Below are 17,718 nucleotides of genomic sequence, written 5' to 3'. Positions count from 1 at the left end.
TGGTACAATCACTGCTTGAAATGCAGCCGTTGTCTTTCCTAAAGAACACTTAGTTTTGGTGGCACAATCACAGATGGAAATGTTGCCAATATATAAAACATGTGGCTTTGGGTACCAATTGCCACTGGAAAAGCTGTTGATATCTTGCTGAAAACCACCTGGTTTTAGAGGCACAATTGCTTTTGGAAATGCTACCCATGTGGCTCTAATAAAACCCACCTGTTTATGGTGGAACAATCTCCATTGATGAGCTAATAGACATCCAGTTTTGCTGTTTAATGGTCTGAAACAGTGGTGCAGCTTGGCAGTAATTTTGCCTCGGCTTTTGTCTAGCCTGAGGTTATTGATCCCTTGTGGTTCCTAAACAACAACTTATCAGCTCATTTTAAAGATAGACCAGACAATCAAATGACTCTACTGCTGGTCTTTGATCACACTGACCCCTCATGTATAGTATCTCATCCTGCTTCCCAGATCTTTACCTCAACTGGACCATGACCTCTTGCTGGAGTGTGTATCCTCACAGATAAGATCTGCTGTGCTGAGTGTTTCAGAGACGGACTATTGCACCACATTTTCCCCAGACTGATATTTGAAACATGGTGATGGCGATGGTTAGAGTTCAGAGAGGTTTAACATGTCATAGGGCCGGACACTCCCACTATGTTGGGATCTATATAGTCAGCTACTGTTCTCTTTGGTTCTCAATTTATGGAGGCAAAAGACCCGAAACAACATGTCAATGATTAGCAAACAGCTGTCTTCCATCAGCTGTGGGGGTAAGTTGAGATTATGTTTATTTCTTTTTAATGTGACCTATTCTTTCCAGCCTGTTCTCATTCTGAAGTTGTCAAAAAACTGCTGCTTTTGCAGTAATTTTGGTGAAAGGCTCTGACACTAAACCTACCTTTTGCGGTTAATTCCAGGCAGAACTGTTCATGGTGTTATTATGCGCTGCCACATGGCTGGATGGCACTTGCTGCGGCAGCATGATACACAGACGGGCAGTGTCAGTTTAAAAAGCTGCTGATAACGTAATATAAGGAGCACGAAGGTCCCTATAGGGCGGGTGGACAAATCCTGGACTTAAATGTGAATGTGATGTTTTTTTTCTACACCTGACAATGTGTCCCTTTTGCCTAAATGTAACCAATCATGCTGTTGTTGAGTAATACTAAACGTCACGGGCTTTGAGAAGAAGAAAAGTTCTTTTTTTTATGGTGGGGGAAACCATAATACCATAATACCATAATAATAATAATAATAATAATAACTTTATTTATATAGCACCTTTAAAAAAAGAGTTTACAAAGTGCTTTGACAAGTAGAGCAAAGCAGAAGCAAGAGAGGTTACTTGCAGAAGAACATAATAATATGAGCCAACATCACCAACAAAAGAGAGAACAATTACAGAGTAAAAATAAAGACAACAAGCCATACAAATAAGAGTAAATACTTATCGAAGAATATTAGCGGTAAACACAAATATCACTGATAGTAGAATTAAACACGATTGGGGCAGAATAAAGAATAACTTAAAAGACAAAATAAAATACAAATAAAAATAGATGAATCAAGACAGACAAATTAAAATAGGAATTAAAATCAAGATAAAAATTAGGATTAGAATAGAAATTAAAATTAAAATTTAGACTTGGAAGTCCACTGCAAAGCAACAAAATTTGATGCCTTGAGCTGAGAATGTTCATTCTATTTTGATTGATACATAAACTTTCTCCTTTTGTGTCTCCTCAGGCAGGAAACCTTCTCCATCCTCCATTGAAGTCAGACTGGTTTTGCTGGGGAAGACTGGCAGTGGAAAAAGCTCCACCGCTAACTCCATCTTGGGCCGCAAGTTCTTTGACTCAAAGGTCGGCAGCTCCTCTGTCACCCAGCGTTGTCGCAGGGTCTCTGGAGAATTTCGTGGACGACACTTGATGCTCCTGGACACTCCGGGGCTTCTGGACACTCATCAGACTCCACAAGAGGTGCAGAAGGAGTTGCGGAGGAGTGTTAGCCTCCTGTACCCTGGGCCCCATGTTCTCCTTCTTGTCATTCAGATTGGGAGGTTCACTCAGGAGGAGAAGGAGGCGGTGCGCCAGATCAAACAGGCAATGGGTTCCCATGCTTTGAGTTTCTCTGTGGTGGTTTTTACCCATGGAGACCTCCTGGAAGAAGGGACCTCCGTGAAGCAGTGTCTAATCGACGGGTGCATGGATCTGGAGGAGCTGGTGGCCGGATGTGGGGGGAGGTACTGTGTCTTCAACAACCAGAGCTACAAGAACAAGGAGCAGGTGGCGGAGCTGCTTGCCTTGGTGGATGCCACGATGCAGGGGAATGAAGGAGCATTCTACGGCATCAAGATGCTTCAGAAAGCAGAGGACGACTTTTCTCAGGAGCTGCAGGAGGAGTGGAGGCTCCTGAACGAGAAGGAGGAGCTGTTGAAAAAGGAGCAGGAGGTAGCGATAAAAGAACTGTATGACAAGCAGCTAGAGATGTTTCAGGAACAAAGCAAGAGGGAGATGGAGGAGCTGAAGAAACTACAGGAGCTGGAGAAGGAGAAGGAGGAGAAACTAGCAAGAGATCGGGAGGAGGCTTTTCGAAGACAGATGGAGGAGAACATCAAGAAGGAGAAGGAGAGGCAGATACAAGAGATGGTGAGAGTGATGGAGATACGCAGGGACGAGGAGGAGAAGAGGAGTGCTCTTCAAGACAAGCTCGACAAAGTTATGAAAAAGCTGGAGGAGCAGGTGGAGCAGGGGGAGAAAATGAAAAGAGCGATGGAGGAGAAGATCCGAAAGGCCCGAGCGGAAAATGAGAAGAAGGAAAGAGAGAGCGAGCTCCAGCAAAGACAGAAGGAGCATGCCATCCGGCAGAGGGAGGAGATGAAGAGAGACGCTTTGCAGAAAGAGCTGGATCGACTCACCAAGAGCTTGGAGGAGCAGATCAGGAAGGAGGAGGAAGGGAAAAAGCAAATGGAGGACAAGCTTAGACGCGAAAGGGAGGAGAACCAGAGAGATAGGGACATACAGATGGAGAATCAGAGAGCTGAGAAAAGGAGAACCATAGCCCTCATGCAGGAGCTGAAACTCATCAGAGCGAAAGTCGAGCAGCAAAAAGCGAGTGAAGAAAACCTCAGGAGGCAGCTGGAGGAGGAGCTGCAGAGGGAGAGGGAAAAGTGCGACAAAGAAATGTCCACGTTGAAAAAGCAGCCCGATGAGAAGCGTTCAGAGCTGTGCAAGGAGATGACGGAGAAGACGTCTGCAGAGAGACACAGCACAGTGACGACTGTGATCGGATATGTGCAGGAAATGGGACTGATGGGGCTGAACGCAACTTTAGGGAGTGTAGGAGCTCCCTGCTGTATACAGTAACATTTCTACAGTGGACTTATTATATCTCAAGACAAATACATTTGTTAGAACTATATCTTTTTCATACATATATGACCTTACTTTTTAATAATTCAGGAATGTAAAGGTACAATATGTTATGATCATTACTCTAGATTCCACCATAAAGACTTTGAGACCTGGATCGACATTACTTTTTTTGTGCTGCATTCACATGCCTTTCACAGGCTATATATCCCTGATTGAAACCTGAGCAGATTGGTTTGATTTCTTTCTGAAAAAACATGGGGAAGAAAAGCAGCAAGCAACTTGGCAAGAAATGTACCACAAATTGCAAGAAATTAGTAAAAGGTTACAAGAAAATTACTTGAAAAATACTTAAAAAAGAGTAGTATTAGAAAATTTGAAAATTATCCAAAAAATATGGATGTCCAGAAACCCCCCCCCCTAATTTTAATATTTTAACATTTAAAATGATGATTACAAAAATTCATATTAAATAAATACATTTTTAAAAAAACTTTTTTTTTTTTTTTTTTTTTTAACTTTCTTTCTTGCCAATTTTTTGGCTATCGTGTTAAGTTGCTTGTTGCATTCTCCCTATGTTTTTGAAAGAAATCACACCAATTTGCTCAGGGTTCAAAGGGTTAACTCACAGTTATGAAATGTAAGGACATTTATATGACAGCAATTTCATTCCAACAAATGGATTTAATTCCATTGTGTCCTAAATCAGCAAATGCACAAAAATAGCACAGACTCTCCAAAATGATGGAGATAATCTGATTACCAGCTCCCCGCCCTCTGCTTTGGACTGCCCGTCTCTGTCTCCATCATCTAAATCTGTACTCAAACAAAAACCCTGTTGCCATTAATAAAGATCAAATATTGTGTGAGTGCTGTTTTAGTGTTCCTCACCGGTGCTCCAACAGCCATCTGGTTCTGTGACCGGCCAAAAAGTCAGCTTTTATCCACAGCCGCATGTGCTGTGTGTCCATGTCTCTCTCTCTCTCTCTCTCTCGCTCTCTCTCTCTCTCTCTCTCTCTCTCTCTCTCTGTGTGTGTGTGTGTGTATGAGAGAGAGAGAGAGAGGGAGAAAGAGAGCTGTGGGAAGAGAAGGTATTAAATATAGAGTGCACTGTCATGGCAGTATGTTGTCTGAACAATACAGCCTAAACTCAGCTGTCCACCAGTGCTGTTAACCCTTTGAAACCTGGATCGACATCACTTTTCTTGTGCTGTGTTCAGACACCTTTCACAAGTATTTAAACCTTTGAAATCCAAGCAAATTTGGTTTTAATTCTTTCTATAGGAGGGGAAGCAGGCAACAAGCAACTTACTACCACATCACACATTACTAGAAGTTAGTCAGTTTAATAGCACTTCTCATGCAAGGAGTGAAGCTGAAAGTTATTCACAAAAAAAAATGCAACTTGTAAAAAGCTAAGAAAAATGACCAGAAAACTACTGTATAGTTTGCATAGTTCTATATATTAGTAATTATGCTACAGAATAATTCTCATTTTTTCATTTCAATTTCCTTTTCTTTTAAAACTGTACTTTTTTGTGGTACCAATTTTCAGGTAATTTTCCTGCACTTTTTACTAATTTCTTGCAAGTTTTTGGGTCATTTCTTCCAGTATTTTTTAAAAGCAATCAATTTGCTCAGGGTTGAATGTTGATATATGGTTGAATTTAGGTTTTGACATCAAGTGACCACAACTTAATGTTAGGACAACATCTAATGGCAACTTCAGTTTGACCTAGAACACTGACCACAGATAATGTTGATATTTTGTTGATTTGAAGTTGCGTTGTCACGTAACCAAAATCCAACATCTTCCAAATGTCCATTGCTAATATCACCATGACTGAGAGTAATGACATTTAGAAGCAACATATGAAGAACCAAACCCAATGTCCGCGAAACATCATAATGTGGAATTCTAACATAGATGTTTTAAAAATCGCCAACCCAATTTTCACTCCAACAAATTTAATGTCTGTCCGACGTCTTACGAGTCCAAAGTCTTTCTAATATCATGTTGATGATTGATACCAGCTGGGAAGGTAGCAGGTAGAGGAGGGAGTGACACAATACTATATGCTAGAGATAGATATAGATAAAACAAAAATGAATGGAATAATAAGACATTTTTGTTATCACTAGTTTGCTCTCTTTCAGAGATTTACAGGAGAAGATTGAGAACACTCTCATGTCTGTCATGACAGTTAAAATCCCAGCTGGTTAGTTAAGCATACCATTTCATTTTTTAAATTTCATTTATTGATTTATTTACTTATACAGGAGAGAAATTAAGTATCAATTAATTAATTATTAAGTAACATTAGGTGCATTACAATTAAAACTGGACTGACTCAGTAAAAAAATGTAGTTTTCAGCAGCACAAAACACATTGCAAAACAAAATAAAATAGAGACAACAACAAAACATAACAGTCACCTGTTGTTGTCCTTTCTCTGAACAATAGACAGAGACAAAAACAAATAAAACACATAAAAAACATCTGTAAGGTTTGCTCTCCAGCAGTCATCAAAACGACAGTAGTCTTAGTCACACTTGTCTGTTTGATGTGCTCACACAGTCACACCTTGTAGAAAAAACTGTGACGAGAATAGAGGAATGTGGTAGACAAGAGCAAAGAAAAGCTGGGAAATAGACTCTGATAGCTCAACTGCAAGCCCCAGAGCAGAAAATTCATTTTAATTGTAGCAAAGAAAGGGGAGAGTGATGAGATGGACAGCTTTTTTTTTTTTACAGATTTGTTCAGAAGCTAGCTGCTGCTGTTGGAATTACTGAATAAATGACAAAGAAGAAAGAAAACAGAGAACAGAGTGATTGTAGCCAACCAGCCAGCGGAGGCTGGTGATTCAGGAGAAGACCTGAAGGCACGCATGCACACACACGATGTGAACTCAGCTGAACTCAGTGATAACATTTTTGGTGTTGAGATTACAGTGAAGGAGTTGAGAGATGGGTGCGGTTCGATCAGGGGCGGCATAAATAGAGGAGTGGGGAAGAGCCATAGACCTCTTCATGTTCCTGGCCCACATTTACATTCAGTTGTGGATGGCTGTATTGCAGCTGGAGAGCCACGTTGATCCACGCCAGTCTCTGCAGGAAGGTGCCAGCAAAGGCTAGGATTAGCCTTATCCTGACACGCCCCTGCTATGGTGTAAAAACCTACTGGTTGCTTCTACCTATGAAAAAATAGGGACTGATAAGAAATGCTGCAGAGCAGAGTGTTTGCTCAAGGGATCTTTACAGAAGAAGACATACATATAACTGACAAAGAAACTAGCTGCCAGCAAATGCCTCTAATTACATGAAAAAACATAGCTTCAAAGGTATTCTTTACTTTAAGATATTTTATTTAATTATGTGATTTACAAAAGAATCAAAGGTGGGAATGTAAGGGGAATTATGACATTTGAAGTGTTTTTGAGTTATTATGAATTAGTTTTTTACCAACAGTTAGTGTGATTTATGTAATTAAAGTAGTGTGCAGTGATATGTGCTGGTAAGGAATATATAAGGAATATAAGGAATAAGTTGTTGTTGACATCCTATTTGAAGTTGCTGATAATATCAAATGCCTATTTAGGGCGTGACTGTTTGTACAAATCTGCTTGTGTGACTATGTCCACTTTGTCATTGGACTCTGAGACCCATATGCATAGATATAAAAATAACTGGACTACAAGAATATTGCGTTCATTGCTCTTTGATTACCTATTCTCAACTGCATTACAAAGGCTGATATTTTAGCTTCCACGCTTCTAGGAATGATACAAGAGAAGCTTTTTTTTTTTAAATCAGGAAAACGCCATCATGTCTTTCCTCTCTGCAAAGCCTTCCTCTGCATAAGACAGTCAAGACACATGACCTGTCTCTTGCCAAAGGTGGGCAGTGTCAGGTGACATACATTTGGATTGATGAAGCTGGAGAAAATCTGAAACCAGGATTCTGACTCAAGAGCCAACAGGAATTACAGGTACAGTAGAGGAATGGACACTTGCTGTCACTTCATCGTCCCTGTGGCTGTTTTAAAAGGGCTTTAGATTGCATTATTCATCAGTGTTTGTTTGCGGGGTTTTTTTATGTGTTGCTGTTTCATGTCACCATGTGTCACTCCTTAACAGATTTCCCAGAATGGACTGGCATCTGGGCTGCATGTGGGACTCCAGTTAAAGTTACTTTAGTCCTGGTCAGAATGTTTTGAGATCCTTTCACCTTTGACCCTGAGAAACATGTGGTCATCAGTACTCTGATGTCTGCCCTGCTCTCTGTGATGGTGTTTGTGTCTCATCAGTGGGAGTTCCAGGTCGGCCCATGTAAGGGGATTGAAATGGGGGAGAATTTTTGTGGATGACCTGTTATCCAAACATCTTATGAGGAACAAAACTCTATTAGAACAAAACGAATATGTATAATATATGTGAGCAAAACTGAAAGAACAGTGCACTTTTAAATGTAATAGTTTGTGCAGGAATGTGCAAAACCGCCCAAGAAAGGAGCAGAGGTTCACAGTACAAAGTATAAATGGATGTATAAAAGAATGTGCAATGTACATTGTGACATTAGAGTTGTTTATACACTTACACATATGCATATGTATAATTGAGGTTAATATAGTGGTGAGTGTTATTAATCAAAATAAAAAATATAATTGCTGGAGAGCCTCTTTACTTGTTGGAAAGTACAGAAGGAGTGAATGCAAAAAATAATGTGAATGCAAACAGAGGAGGCTGTTGAGACAAGCATGATGCCATACATGGAGTTGTTATTGATTATCTTGCTAAAAGAGCTCTCTGCACACAGCTGTAACTGCACATATGGCTTGTATAGACAGATATAGAGGGTGTGACTGTGTATAAAAATATGCTTGTGTGACTTTGTTCTGGGTCCTCTCTGTCTTTGGATTCTGAGACATGGAGACATATGTATTTTTGCTCTATCAATAAATAAAGGTGGACTACAAGAACATTGTGTTCATTGGTATTTGTGAAGTGCTTGACAGCAACTGTGTGCCAAAAGGTAACACGCGACAGTGTTGACTGAAAACTCGAAATCACTCACTTTTAAGCATAAAGGAGGCCAAACTTTGGTTTGCCCCCCCTTCTAATTTTTGTACTTTTTGTCTCAATATCCCTAACGCACCTATCCTCTGCTCTTGATGCACAGCAAATACACATTTAAAATTATATGCATAAATAAAACCTGTTTTGAATTAAATTACAGGTACACTGAAGAGGCAATCAGAAGGCTAAGCAAGCGTCACTCTCTGCACCTCCGTGTCTACGATCCACACAATGGCGCTGACAATAAGAGACGCCTACACAACTGACTCACTAGTCAGTTGTGTACCTCCAGTTTTCATGAATTCTCCACAGCCATAGACTCTCGTTCTGCTAATGTTCACATCCCTGCCCATGTCAGTCAGAGAGGCTGCGGCTACTTTGAGGACAGACGTCCTGCTGCCAACTGGGACCCTTACGTTGTGATGAGAGCCATGGTTGAAACCTGCATGCTGGAAATCTCAGCTGACGATGAGGTTGGGAAGACGATGACTTCATAATAGGGGAGAAAGACATCCAAGACACCACAGACTGTAGCAATGTATTGGCAACCTTGCATGTAGCCATTCACCTTTGTAAAATTTTAAATAACATATTTGCATGTCCAAATCCAAAATTATTGTGTTGCAATAAAGAGGTGAAGAGAATATAAATACGAATCACATTATTCACAAATATAAACTTATCTGTTCGGAAAAACGTCCTCAAATAAAACAAATCAAATAGTGTCAAATAAATGTACTGTACACAACACTAAAGACAGGCTAACTGTTAACCATAAATAAGAGCTACATTGTAAGTTACTATTGAAATGTATTGGCCGTATCAACCTGTTCTCATTCTGAACTTGTTAAATGTATCCGTTCTGTCACTGCTCTTGGCATACGAGCATGAGAACAGGATGCTCATAGCCATCTTATGTGTCCACCTGGAACAAGGCTGGACTGTGTCATCTGAGAACACACCCGAAATAAAAACGGTGGCATTGTTATTATACGGTGGCGGACAGCCAGACAATGCCAGGCACATCCAAATGACACACACTGGAGGCTTGTGCATGAATTGTGGAAGGACTGCATCAGGGTGAGAAGCAGCCAGTGACAACATAATAGAAAGAGTGTGAGGGCGCTTATAGGGCAACAAACCCTGGACTTTGATGCAGGAGTCTGATGTCTGGTTCATCATCAGAGGCATCATGTGCCTCTTTTGCCAAAACCTAACCATCTGTGACTTTGTTGCCTAATCCTAACCTTCATCATAGTCGCGTTGGTTGCTCTGTGCTTATGTTGTGTAAACATAAAGACGTGCTGCCACCATGTGCATTTGTTGACATCACTGTAACGGCATCGCGGAGTGTAAACAGCCGACACAGAAGAATACCTAAAATGCCATAAGTAGATGCAGAAGATCACTGACAGAGCGGCGGCATGTGGCGAGTTGGGATGAGAACGTGTTGGTCGTACATATAGCGTAATAGCTTTGTTAATATTTGAAGTATGCAGACATTTTTGTGAGCCCCAATGAACCATTTTTTCAACTTTTCAATCTGAAATACTATCCAGCTTGAAAACAAACATGATGTATAAATCTTTGAATCTGCCAATGATTACTTTTTTCATAACTTAATATTGTATGCACCATAAAAGGGTACGTTTGTGTGTGGCACTCTCAGTTGTTCTACATGTCATAAGCGCAGTTTAATTCAGTTTTGTACAAAATATCTCGAAGGTGATCCTTTGAATTTACTTTGCTAGGATAGGAATAATGTTACACTGCTGTTGGTGTGTGATCAGTTAAATATAGAGGTATTACCTGCTTGCACAGTGGAAAGGCCCTTTCCCTGTACAGAGGGAGTGAATACAAAAAAAAGAATGTGAATGCAAACAGAGGAGGCTGTCTAAACAAGCTGTGCTCAGCTGGAAACTGGGATTCCTTAACATGGCAAGAGGTTAAAATGGTGAGGACATAATATTTGATAATATATAATATTTAATAGGCCTAATGGGTATTGCTTGCTAAGGGGCTCACAAGCTTATTAATGATTGTTTGGGGCGCATTAATTCAGCAATAACAAACTGGGCTTGTTAGAATATTAGTTGAACTGATAATGAGAAAATACTAGTTTGACTAGTAAAGTAATAAAACTAAAAAAAGCAGACAAAAGAAATATTTGAGTGCTGGTGATGGTGGTGCTGGCAAAAAAAAGAATGTGAATGCAAACAGAGGAGGCTGTAACAAGCATGACGCCATACATGGAGTTGTTATTTATCATCTTACTGAAAGAGCTCTCTGCACACAGCTGTGACTGCACATAAGGCGTATATGGACAACTATAAGGGGTGTGACTGTGTATAAAAGCACGCCTGTCTGGCTTTCTTTTGGGTCCTCTCTGACTTCGGACTCTGAGACCTGGAGGCATATGAATTTTTGCTCTATCAATAAATAAAATTGGACTACAAGAACATTGTGTTCATTGGTATTTGATCACCTGTTATCACTTGCACTATAGGAGCTGATATTTCAGCTACCAGGACTATTTGGGAGGCTGGTGTGGGATCCCTGAAACATGCTGACAGGTAAAACTATGCTCAGCCAGACACTAAGTCCAGAATCATGCCAGGCATGCAAGAAGTTAAAAGGGGAGGATGCCAGATTTAATTCTACCTCAAAAGTCACCTTTTTAAACTCTCTTATTCTGAGTAACCATTGTTGTTTAATTTTTCTATGTAATTTCAGCTTTTTACTGCATATTGTTCTATTTCTGTCTGTTGACTTATGACTGATATTATACTGTTTTATTGTTGTTGTTTCTGTGTGACCTTGAGTGTCCTAAAAATGTGTAATTATTATACATATTATTAATATATTATTATTATTATTTGATAATATGCATAGACCCTATGGGTATTACTTGCTTAGGGACTACTTTTCTTATTAGTGAATGTCTGGGACAAATTTATCCAGTAAAACTAATAAGTTATCTGAAATATAGTTGAAGTGATATTGTGAAATTACTACTTAGACCAGTGGAAAAAAAGAGAAAAATAAATGTCTGTTAATTCCTGTCATTTACAGTTGTTTGTCATGCGTAAGAATCAAAGTAAAGTAAAAAGGGGTCTAAAGTGAAAAATAAGTGCTGTGCCAAGATTAGGTGTGATTAGCCTGGAGGCGGGACATGTGCAGAGAAACGTGGGTTCTCAGCAAAAAGCAGCTTTTTTTTCTCAATGAGACAGAGAAATTGAGAAAGTATTGAAGAATTGAGAGAAAGAAAAGGTTGAAAGCTTTTGGCTCAAAACAGAGGCATTGTTGAGAGATGGACAGATGAATGGGAATGGGGGATGAGGGGGACTTAAAAGTGTGTGCTGAGCTCTCCACAAGGGAAAAGCATGACCTCCACCAGCGCGCCTCCTGAAGCAGCACAAGAGCGACAGCGTGGACCGCCCAGGACAGGACAGCCTGCGGACAGCTTGCCTTACCCGTCTCTGCCTGATGATCCTGATCAGCTGCAGGAGAAGTTGAGCTGATGTGGCTGAATGCTCAGTGTGCACAACAGCAACAGCATTCTTGATACAAAGAATGCTATGCAAAACAAATGATGTAGAGGGCGCGGTAAGAGACTATGAGCAAGAAATCCAAAGAGAACATTACAAACCTGAAGCTATGAAAAAACTTTCAAATATAGTAGCTGGACACTGCCAGCGGATCAGAACATTGACAGTCCTTACAAGCAGTAAGAACTTCTTGAGCCCTGAAGTTTTCTTGTTCTGCAATGAGATACATTTTACAAATATCAAAATTTCTGACACCTCAGAAAACTGGTTTGATTTCTCCCTAAAACATGGGTAAAAATATTATGAGCAACTTGGCAAGAAATAGCCTGCAAATTTTACAGAAAATCTGTAAATAATATTATGAGCAACTTGGCAAGAAATAGCCTGCAAATTTTGCAGAAAATCTGTAAAAGGTGACAAAAAATTGACCTTAAAATATTATATGGCATTATTAGAAAATAGGGGAAAAAGTCAAGAAAACTGTGTAATTATGTATTGAAAATTATATTACAGAAATATCTGTTTATGTATTTTTAGCACTTTCTTTAGCCCATATTTTAGTTTTGTTAACTTTATTTTTTGCCTATTTGCATGTTTTCCTTTAACGTTTTACTAATTTCTTGCAATTACTACTCTCTGTCAGGCAATAATACTACTCTCTTGCTAAATGTTTTTGCTTAATTTAGGGGATTTTATTCTTTTCACTGATATCTTACTCATGATTTATAGATATTTTAAGGTAATTTTGTGTCACTTTTTACTGATTCCTTCAAATTTTTGGGCCATTTCTTCTTAAGCTGTTCATTGCTTTCTTCATATGTTTTTGAATATAAACAGGCAAATTTGCTCTGGTTTCAAAGGGTTAAACACATCTTAAAACTAGGAGTGTCAGTCTGGGTTAATTTGCCTTATGAAATATATGTAAGGTTGCCCTCCAGCAGTCGTCACAAGACAGACTTAGCTGCAATCGACACAGAATTCCTGTTCGACATGTTCGCACATGCACAGCCTGCAGAGAAACAGTTAGCAAGAAATTGACAAATTAAAGGAAAATAGACTCTGGTGGCTCAACTTCAAACCTTTGAGGGATTAGAGGAGGGTGAGAAAAAAAAAGCAGATTCACATAAGCGACTGAGATACACACACGCATGCACACACACACACACACACACACAAACATGATAAACTTGCCCGTTACAGCACACCTAAGGCCATAACTGTTCAACAGTAATGGCTGTGGGCGCAAAACTCCTTCTATGTAAACTCAACTCATCCGTGAAACTTTACATGTGTGTTGTTCAGATTACAATAGAGGAGTTCAAAGATGGGTGCAGGAGGATGCAAAGAGGGTTAGGAGGTAGGGAAGGGTCCATTGACCCCTTTACACCGCTGGCCCCCATTTATAGTTAGCCATGGATGGCTACATTGCACTGTGGGATAGTCTCCAGTTCACAGTTGTCATTACAATCTAGTCATGAAGTGAAAAGATGTTAAGCAATACTTATTATTAAAATGTACATTGACAAAAAACACAAAAACACAAAACAGTGCTGCAGGGACCACCGCACCACTCATTCTGAAGCCGTCAAATACTGCAGCTTGGTCAGTGATTTCCATGTCAGGCAATGATGAAAAAACTCATCCTTTCACAGCGGTATGATATGCAGGACTGTGTCAGTTTGAAATGTCATTAATGTGATTTAGAGAGCTGGAAAGTTTGTGTTGATTGGGCAGGAGAGGTTTTGGAGGCTGGTGTGCCCTTCTTATTTTTGTTGCCTAAACCTAACCATGTGCATTTGTGCCTAAACCTAAACTCAATCACATGCAATTTTTGCCTAAATCTAAGAACATGAGTTTATTGCAAAAGTAAACAAATGGAAACACAAGGTGATTTACTGATGTTGTACTTTTATAATGAAAAACACTGTATGTATCTAATAACAGAAACTGCACATTTCCTATAAAGATAATGGCAGTATATTTTGAAAAGACACAATGCATGTCCCAGAATGTCAAGAACAGACACACCCTGGATACCTTGCACGTTATATGTAGACATCAAAAGTCCACTGACCATGTGGTAATATGTGACGAGGTAGAAGTTAGAATGTGTTGACTGCACTGGCTGCATTCAGGCGATTGGGTGGTGGTGAAGGACTTCAAGAGGCCAAACTGGTTCATTCCAGGTACTTCTGATGAGTAAATCTGCAGTGAAGATCACTGACAGAGCCACGTGGATTCACGTCAGTCACTGCATGAAGGTTCCAGGCTGTCTTGTGGACCAACAAAAGAACACTGAGAAAAGTCAAAGCAGCAAGGGCTTAGATTAGCCCATCAAAAGGACTTACCTCTGCTCTGGTGTATTGGTTGCCTCCACAAGAAAAAATAAAGAGGCACAACAAACCCTGCAGAGCAGAGTGTTTGCTCAATGTATATAATTTATGCAAAAATACCAGTAGGACCTGTCTCAGCAAGCATGACACCATACATGGAGTTGCTCTTGACCTTAAGGAATGCATGTAAAGACAGCTCTAAAGGGTGTGACTAAATGTATGCTTGTTGACTTAGTTCTGGGTCGTCTCTGTCTTTGGACCGTGACACCTGTATGCATATGTTTTTTTTGATATAGCAGTAAAAGTACTTGGATTACAAGAGTATAGTGTTGATTAGTATTTGACTACCTATCATCAGCTTCTAGGAGTGCTATATTCAAAGAGAAAATCATGATGTCGGTCCTGTCAGAAAGCCTTCGTCTGCACAAGACAGTCAAGACACACTACTTGTCTCTTGCAAAAGGTGGGGAGTGCCAGGTGACATACGTTTGGATTGATGAAGCTGGAGAAAATCTGAAATGTAAAACCAGGACTCTGACTCAAGAACCAACAGGAATCACAGGTACAGTAGAGGAATGGACACTCGCTGTCACTTTATTGTCCCTAGTAGTTTCGAAAGAGCTTTAGATCACATTGTTCATCAGTGTTGTTTTTTGATGTTTTGCTGTTTCATGTGACCATGTGTCACATGAAACAGCTGTGACAACAACAGTTACTCCTTGACAGATATCCCAGAATGGACTGTTGTCTGGGTTGTTTGTGGGACTCAAATGGAAGTCACTTTGGTACCCGTCAGAATGTTTCGAGACCCATTCACCCTTGACCCTGATAAACTGGCTCTGTGTGAGGTGCTTGACAGCAACCGCGTGCCCAAAGGTAACACGCGACAGTGTTGACTGAGGAATCAGAGGTGTCATTTATTATTCCTTTAAGCCTTTGGGGCAATAAAAAGCTCCATACTTTGGTGTGCTGCATCTGCTTAAAAAAAAACCCCAAAAACTTTTTGTTTCACTTTTTCCACTCAGGAAGTAATCAGCGCTCACAGTGTGTTAAAGTCATGGACCAAGTTAAAGAATTTGAGCCGTGGTTTGGGATGGAGCAGGAGTATACACTGTTTGGTTTGGACGGAAAGCCCTTTGGTTGGCCTCCACAGGGATGCACAAAAAGAGGTGTGATTAAAAATAGTGTTACTTATTATATTTCAAGAGTATTGTAAAAAAAAAAGAAAAAAAAGTGCAGTTTAAAACATATAAACTATTTGCCATTACAATTCAAATTCTTAAATTGATTTCTTACTTGTGACTTTTTTTCCCCCACCAAATCTTGTTTTGTGTTGCTTTTACTGTCAGTGCATTGTGCTGTGGGCATTGACAATGTGTATGGAAGAGATATTTGCATCTGTCACTACAGAGCGTGCCTGTATGCTGGTGTGAAGATCAGTGGCACCAATGCAGAAGCATTAGCCTCCCAGGTAAGAACACCTTGTCAAACCGGTGTCTGAATCATCAAATTCACTGGTAAAATAGTTTGTAGCTTGTATATGTGGGCTGAGCTGAGGTTATATTCTGTACCTGGCAGAAATAACACTGAGCCTAAGAAATCACTATTTTAATGAAAACAATAGGGTCAAATTACTGTGTGTCAGTTGTAATGATGACCCCACAGAGAGTTGTCATCCCACTCTGTATTTCCTCTCAAGCTCTGTGGTTTACTGAACATCTGCCAAATAGACAGAAACACAACACCAAATGCTAATATTGCCAGGTGTCTATTGGATGGGTTTATAAATTTGGTAGAACTTCAATTGTATCCTGTTAAACATTTGCGTGAAATTTTGTCATAATTACTAATGAAATCTTGAGTCATGGCCAAAAATATGATACAATGACCTCGACCTTTGACCACCAAATTCTAACCACATCATTCTTAAATCCAAGTGGATGTTTGTACTGACTTTGAGGAAATTCCCTTGGGGCGCTCTTGAGATACCATCATCATTTCATTCTTGAGTCCAAGTGGACATTTGTGCCAGATTTCAGGAAACCCTCAAAAAGCCTTTCTGAGATATTGCGTTCAAAATGATATGGACGAAAGGTTATTGACCTTGACTTTTGAGCACCAAAATCTCATCAGTTCGTCATTGAGTCCAAGTGAAAGTTTACGACAAATTTGAGGAAATTCCCTTAAAGTGTTTTTTAGATATCACATTCACAAGAATGAGACTGATGAGGGCACATTGACCAGACCTTTGACCACGAACATCTAATCAGTCCATTCTTGAGTCCAAGTGGACATTTGTGCCAAATTTGAGGAAACTCCCTCAAGACTGTTTTGAGATATTGTGTTCACAAAAATTAGACCAATGCAAAGTTATACAGACCTTGACTTTTGAGCACCAAAATCTCATCAGTCCATTACTGAGTCTTAATGAATGTTTGTGACATATTTGAGGAAATTATCTTAAGGTGTTCTTGAGATATTACATTCACAAGAATGCGTCATTTGCACATATGTATGGACTAACCAAAAACAATGCCATGGCTATCGCCGGCATGGAGGCATAATGCAACTACTACCTAACGTGAAGAGTTGACTTTGTTGTGTTTGTTCGTCCTTTGTTGCATGTAACTTCTCTTTGTCTATCTTCCCATAAGTCCTGTCTATGTCAACATGGTAAGCTGCCAAATACTTACATTAGTTCAAGGTCTTAAACATTTATTTGCACATCATATTTATAAGAACATTAGTCCTTTGGTTCATTAAAAAACAGCTAACTTTCAGAGAACAGGATATTGTGGTCGTTAATACTCCGATGTCTCTTTTGCTCTCTGTGATGGTGTTTTCGTCTCATCAGTGGGAGTTCCAGGTTGGCCCATGTGAGGGGATTGAAATGGGAGATCATCTGTGGATGGCGCGTTACATTCTGCACCGTGTCTGTGAAGACTTTGGAGTTGTTGCCTCCTTGGATGCCAAACCCATCGAGGGCAATACTGGCACATCAGGCTGTCACACCAATTTCAGCACCAAGGAGATGAGGAGTGAAGGAGGACTTCAGTGAGTTTAGACCACAGAGGGACACACTGCCAATATCCCAAATGTGTCTATCCTCTGCTGTTGATGCACAACAGACATTTAAAATGATATAGCTGAATAAACCCTGTTTTCTATAAAATTACAGGTACATTGAAGAGGCAATCAGAAGGCTGAGCAAGCGTCACTCTCAGCACCTCCGTGTCTACGATCCACACGATGGCGCTGACAACATGAGACGCCTCACTAGTCAATTAACTAACTCCAGTTTTCATGAATTCTCCACAGCCATAGACTCTCGTTCGGTTAGTGTTCGCATCCCTGCCCATGTCAGTCAGAGAGGATGCGGCTA

General features: G+C 40.0%; 1 protein-coding gene across 1 annotated transcript; it reads left to right on the top strand.

The window, feature by feature from the left end:
* Positions 1-15,133: 15,133 nt before the first annotated feature.
* Positions 15,134-17,671, top strand: LOC121939477 (glutamine synthetase-like; the record flags this gene model as incomplete). Its single annotated transcript, XM_042482495.1, has 5 exons — positions 15,134-15,212; positions 15,362-15,505; positions 15,686-15,807; positions 17,191-17,390; positions 17,515-17,671. Coding segments are annotated over exons 1-5 (702 nt in total), but the record flags the coding sequence as incomplete, so codon positions are not given.
* Between the last annotated feature and the right edge of the window lie 47 nt (positions 17,672-17,718).

This window comes from Plectropomus leopardus, unplaced genomic scaffold (genome assembly GCF_008729295.1).
Source record: "Plectropomus leopardus isolate mb unplaced genomic scaffold, YSFRI_Pleo_2.0 unplaced_scaffold49, whole genome shotgun sequence".
Lineage (NCBI taxonomy): Eukaryota > Metazoa > Chordata > Actinopteri > Perciformes > Serranidae > Plectropomus > Plectropomus leopardus.
This window is presented reverse-complemented; position numbering and strand designations above follow the sequence as displayed.